The 5,711-nt window shown below is 38.6% G+C and overlaps 3 protein-coding genes across 3 annotated transcripts in view; 2 read left to right on the forward strand and 1 right to left on the reverse strand.

The window, feature by feature from the left end:
- LOC117949934 (histone H4) overlaps positions 1-5,711 on the reverse strand; it is a 19,456-nt gene that overhangs the window by 9,106 nt on the left and 4,639 nt on the right. The gene's annotated exons all lie outside the window — the stretch shown is intronic.
- On the forward strand, positions 2-314 carry LOC117950783 (histone H3.3; the record flags this gene model as incomplete). Its single annotated transcript, XM_034882122.1, has 1 exon — positions 2-314. A coding segment is annotated over one exon (240 nt), but the record flags the coding sequence as incomplete, so codon positions are not given.
- On the forward strand, positions 3,689-4,149 carry LOC117949935 (histone H4). The gene has a single exon (XM_034880536.1). The coding sequence runs from the start codon at positions 3,800-3,802 to the stop codon at positions 4,109-4,111; it is 312 nt and encodes a 103-aa protein (XP_034736427.1). The 5' UTR covers positions 3,689-3,799; the 3' UTR covers positions 4,112-4,149.

Below are 5,711 nucleotides of genomic sequence, written 5' to 3' on the forward strand. Positions count from 1 at the left end.
GTCCACCGAGCTGCTGATCCGCAAGCTGCCCTTCCAGCGCCTGGTCCGCGAGATCGCCCAGGACTTCAAGACCGACCTCCGCTTCCAGAGCTCCGCCGTCATGTCCCTGCAGGAGTCCAGCGAGGCCTACCTGGTCGGCCTGTTCGAGGACACCAACCTGTGCGCCATCCACGCCAAGAGGGTCACCATCATGCCCAAAGACATCCAGCTGGCCCGGCGTATCCGCGGAGAGAGGGCTTAGACCCCCTCCCCTACCGGACCTCACTCTCATAAAGGCTCTTTTAAGAGCCACACACAACCTTTAAAGAGCAAACTATCCTATAAGAGTTTTAAGGTATAACTTAACAAATCCTGACTATAACATTGTTTTACATCATTACAACCTGATTAGCAAAAGGATCTTTTCTCTTCTTCTGATGCCCAGTGCTGGTTCCTTAGTGGGAAGTAAGTTTCTGTAATTAAAATCTGAGTATGGTCCAGACCTGCTTTTTATGAAAGGTGCAATAAGTTGTGATTTTGCACCACATGAATAAAACTGAATAGCAGAATATCAGGAGCCTGACCTACATACTGCACATTGTTGATGTTTAGCTGACCTTGTTCATGAATGGCCACAATAAGAAATATTAACACACTCTTTAGACTTAAGTTCAAGAGGGAATTAATGACACAAACATTATAATAGGTCTACTGCTGTCTTATTCCTCTAATACGTGTTCTTTTCTCTAATTTCCTTCATTAGATTTCTCTGTGTGCACTTACTTAAATCTTTTATTAGAAGGGAAGTATTTCTCAGTTTGAGCAGTGTTGTTGTGACTTTAAAACCATTTGGTTTTATTCTAATGTGTAAGATTATTTTGGACCAATAGACTAATATCCAATGTGAAATAGGCTTATTTATCAATGAATTAGGTCCTGTGTGTGTGTGTGTGTGTGTGTGTGTGTGTGTGTGTGTGTGTGTACACTAAGTGTTTGGCCGACCCTATTAACCCTTGCGTTGTCCTCGCAGGTCAAAACTGCAAATCAACAATTTTTTACCCATTTTAAACTATTTTTTGACGCATTTGAGATACTTTTTTTTAATCACTTTATGATGCTTTTTTTTTTACATTTTCTTCATTTTTGCAACCCTACCATCAGTCTACTGTACACATCACTAACACCAATACATCCCCACTATTCATCATCACACTAATTCATGGTCAAGAAACCTCATTTATATGAACTTAACTCCTTTCTTTTTATCTTTATTTCTTTTTTTTGCAGGAATAAAACACCCATTTAAGTAATATTTGGAAAATTTGAATGAAAGAATCCCAAATTTCTGCTGTAGAAACTTTTAAAAACGGGTCAAATTTGACCCCAGGACAACAGGAGGGTAAAATGGTTTAGATAAAATGATGCAAGCAGCCAGTGACAAAGGTATTCTTTAGGTGTTTTAGCCAGGTGTATATTGGAAATAAAGTAAGGATAATTAGAGTGAGCTTTAAATAAACCACAAAGCAAAGTACTGCAACAGTTGGAATATGCTGGAATACAGCATACTGTATATGTAAATATTGTAATAAAATTTCAAAGACCCTGTATGAGATGTGTGTGTGTGTGTGTGTGTGTGTGTGTGTGTGTGTGTGTGTGTGTGTGTGTGTGTGTGTGTGTGTGTGTGTGTGTGTGTGTGTGTGTGATTTTGCCTCTGATATTATTGTCGTTGTTTTTTTTATTTTTAAAGCCACTTTTTTCCCAAGATTAGCTTCAATAATGTCCACATGGTGTGTGTTTTCATTCTAAATGTACAAGTGGTAAAAAGGTAGTTTTTAATCTGGGCTTGAAGTTTGGGAACAACATTACTTCACACATCGTGTTGTTGACAAACCATTCAGGGGATTATGGTATAAGTTAAGTACCTGCTGTTGTTTCGGACGCTTCACTTTCCATTTGCAGACGTGTGTCCTTTTGTTTTGATCAGGACTTGAAGGTGTTAAATGCTCTTTACTCTGAATATGCAGAACGGGTCGTTCACACATCAGGCCGGTGAATGGAGGAACATCTGGAGGACTGGTGGAAGGACAACAGCCTGGTCCATCACCCCTTAGACAAAGACATGGTTGGTGACACCCCCCCCCCTACACACACACACACACACACACACACACACACACACACACACATGAAGAAGCTGTGGAAAGTGCATTGGTAAAACACATTTTTTGTTTATTTAATACAGGTACGGTGCATATTATTATTATTATTATTACTATTTTTCATTGCAGTCCCTAGACAGATAAGATAAGATCACATAAGATAAGAAAAACCTGTATTTGTCCCACATTGGGGGAAAACTGCGGTTTGCAACAGCAAAGACATGAGCAGAGATATATACGCGTACCAGTAGCATAACAAGTGTCAAACAAAGACGTCACGTTCTTACGGTAAAATAAAAACCAAGTCACTGGACATTAAATAAGAATAAAACAGACAAAAAAATTAGATAGAAAATGCCTCATACAGTCTCCTATAAATAAATAAATACTGGTAGTATAAAAGTATTGTAGAAGGGCAATAAACCAGATTGTAACAAGTCAACCTGAAAGTAAAATTACGTATTTACATAATGACATAATTACAATATATTATACATTGGGTAAGAGTTAAACATAAGAAAACATAAAGAAACTGCCTGTGCTCCAATGTATTGTAGTGGGTATCCTGTTCTGTATGTATGGGTCTTTTTGGGGGGGGGGGTTCACATTAGGGGGTCTGGTTGTCCTCCCCCAGGGAAGGTTTTGAGCATCCATGACTTCATTTCCTGCATTCTGACAAACTTTCATGCACCATATTGCAGTGGAAGTACCTTTATTTAAGGATATTTAGTTTTAATCTTATTTTAGTCTCATGTAATTATCTAATTTTATAGCATTGTAAAACAAATGGAAGTGTTGTTGAAATAGTATTGAGTAAAAGTTGACATATTCCAGTCTGTGATTATCATCAACATCCATTCCTTTAATTTTAGTCTCAATAATTCCTAATTTCGGCTTTTCTAACTCAAACATTAGGTATAATTTCCTATAAATGAGGTTTATTGACCATAAATTTAAAAAATAACTGTAAAACTAAAGTTAAGAACGTAGTGTTACGTAGTGGTGAACATAAAAAAAAGTGTAAAAAGTGTTGAAAAAAGGGACAAAAATGTTTAAAACATTTTTTAATTGAATTAAAAAGCGTCAACAAACGTGTTGGTTAAACTTCTCAAAAACAATCAGAAGAACGAGTCTTTTACTCACTTCAGAAATGAATTTCGGAACTTTTGTGAGTCTATCCAAACCATTAATAGTAAGAAAACTATCTATATAGCTTATATCTACTGCAAGATATTAAGGAATTAGAATTGTATAGCCTTTGCCCATCTCATCTTGTCCTTATTGTATTTTATGTTCTTGATGTTTATATTTGAATCCATTCTTCTCTTTTTCCTTTATTTGTATATCTATGTCCATTTTTTTTTTTAAAGATTCCACATCCACTGTATAGTAAGGATATTTTATTTTTATACCTATTTTATTATGCTGTTTTTTTTATTTAATTTTCTACTGATGCCAAAGTGATCAATGTGTTCAACATGTTTTGTAAAACTTAAAGATGATAATAAAGAAAAAAAAAGAAAAAGAAGGACGAGTCTTAACTTCCGGCTGCTTGGCCCCGCCCACCGAGACACACTGCTCTCTCTTACGTCCGCAGATCAGACGTAAATACAGCCGTTTGAGGACCGTTGAGTCATTCGTTTCGACGATCTCAACCTACAATGTCCGGAAGAGGAAAAGGCGGGAAAGGGCTCGGTAAAGGAGGCGCTAAGCGGCACCGGAAGGTTCTCCGTGATAACATCCAGGGCATCACCAAGCCCGCCATCCGCCGTCTGGCTCGCCGCGGCGGCGTGAAGCGGATCTCCGGTCTGATCTACGAGGAGACCCGCGGCGTGCTCAAGGTCTTCCTCGAGAACGTCATCCGTGACGCAGTGACGTACACCGAGCACGCCAAGAGGAAGACGGTGACCGCCATGGATGTGGTCTACGCTCTGAAGAGGCAGGGCCGCACCCTGTACGGCTTCGGAGGATAAACTCTAAACCGGACCCGGACCCGGACCTGGTCCTGGTCTAACCACACAACGGCTCTTTTAAGAGCCACCCACGTCTTCTTAAAGAGACAGTATCCTCTCATAGTCTCAAAAACCTCCTATCCTTAGTGTTTTGTAGTCACAAACATGTCATTTTTCATTCATATTGCCAATAATCTCTGCTGGAATAAAACAAACTCATATCATGCTCATAAAGCATGATATGCTCATAAATATGCTCATATCGTGCTCATAAATGTCACTATATTCATAGTGCATTATATTAATTCATTGTATTATGAGCTAAAGAGCAAAGGCACTCCACATAGTCTGCTTGGTTTCAGTGTGATAGTTTACTGTGACCCTATCGTAGGTTGTTTTGGTACAATGGGTCCAACCATGGCTCTGCCGAGTGACTTTAATTCTGAAAAGCAGGGCCTTGTGGTTAGGGACATGTCCCCTGTTTGGGTGGAGGTCCTCTCCAGTAGCAGTCTGAGACCTGGTCTCTATTTTGCAGGCCTAGACACTAACCTTCTGAAGACCAAACACAGCGCACAAACATGTCACGTGCTAGCAAATGAACTGTATCTGTATGTATATAATAGTATGTACTGTACCTTTGTATCCAGCGATGGCGTTTACAAGCAAATACTCACCGAGCTGAGAAGAAGAAAAGCTCTGGACAGAAATCTGCTCCTTCCTTGGGACATCATTCATTTGTAATTCTTTGCACTCTAGCACATGCACTTTAAGCCCCTTTTTGCACTTTATAACGTATGTTAGCCTTGTAAATTGTTATTTCTATTGTATTTTGTTTTATATTTCTCGCTCGCTACTGTTTAATTGTGATAACACGTATTTTGTAAAACTTCAATAAAATTCTTTAAAAATAAAAAAAGAAAGCAAATGAACTGCCCTCCATCATCATGCAGAAAGGGACAAGAGTTAGACAAATTTAGGGAGAGCTATGGATGCATATTCTCTGTAACCTTGTCTCTGGATTATATATTCTATGGTAATAAACCTTTTTATCCTCTTTTAAGAGCCACAAACAACCTTTAGAGAGCAAACTATCCTACATTTATTTTACAGCTATTTTACTTTACTAGACCAGTCCTGCATATTAAACTGTTCTATGATTATGTCTTAAAATATAATAGCGAGTTCAACACGAAGTCACAACCTCACCCACATGCAGCATATTTTCAATGATAGCTGACCTTGTTCATCAATGGTCCTACAATAAACATAACATTTTTGGCTTTAAGGTCAAGAGGGCAGTAAAACCGTTTAAATACGAACCATAATGCCTCAAAACGAATAATAAAGTGAGCATAAGAGCAACTAGATACCCGGTGTCCTTATTATACCCCCTTATACCCAGGGGCCTCATTTCCTATTTTTCAGAACTGTTCATACTGTTCATATTGTAATATAATAACAAAATACTACTTTATCCCAGTGCCCGTGCACTATGCACATTTAAATAATTGTATTGATCTCTTCATTGCACTCATGCCTCTATAGCAGGGGTGTCAAAGTCAAATGGACGGAGGGCCAAATAAAAAATTTAGCTACAAGCCGAGGGCCGGACTGTTCGAAT

Source organism: Etheostoma cragini, chromosome 9, assembly GCF_013103735.1.
Source record: "Etheostoma cragini isolate CJK2018 chromosome 9, CSU_Ecrag_1.0, whole genome shotgun sequence".
NCBI lineage: Eukaryota > Metazoa > Chordata > Actinopteri > Perciformes > Percidae > Etheostoma > Etheostoma cragini.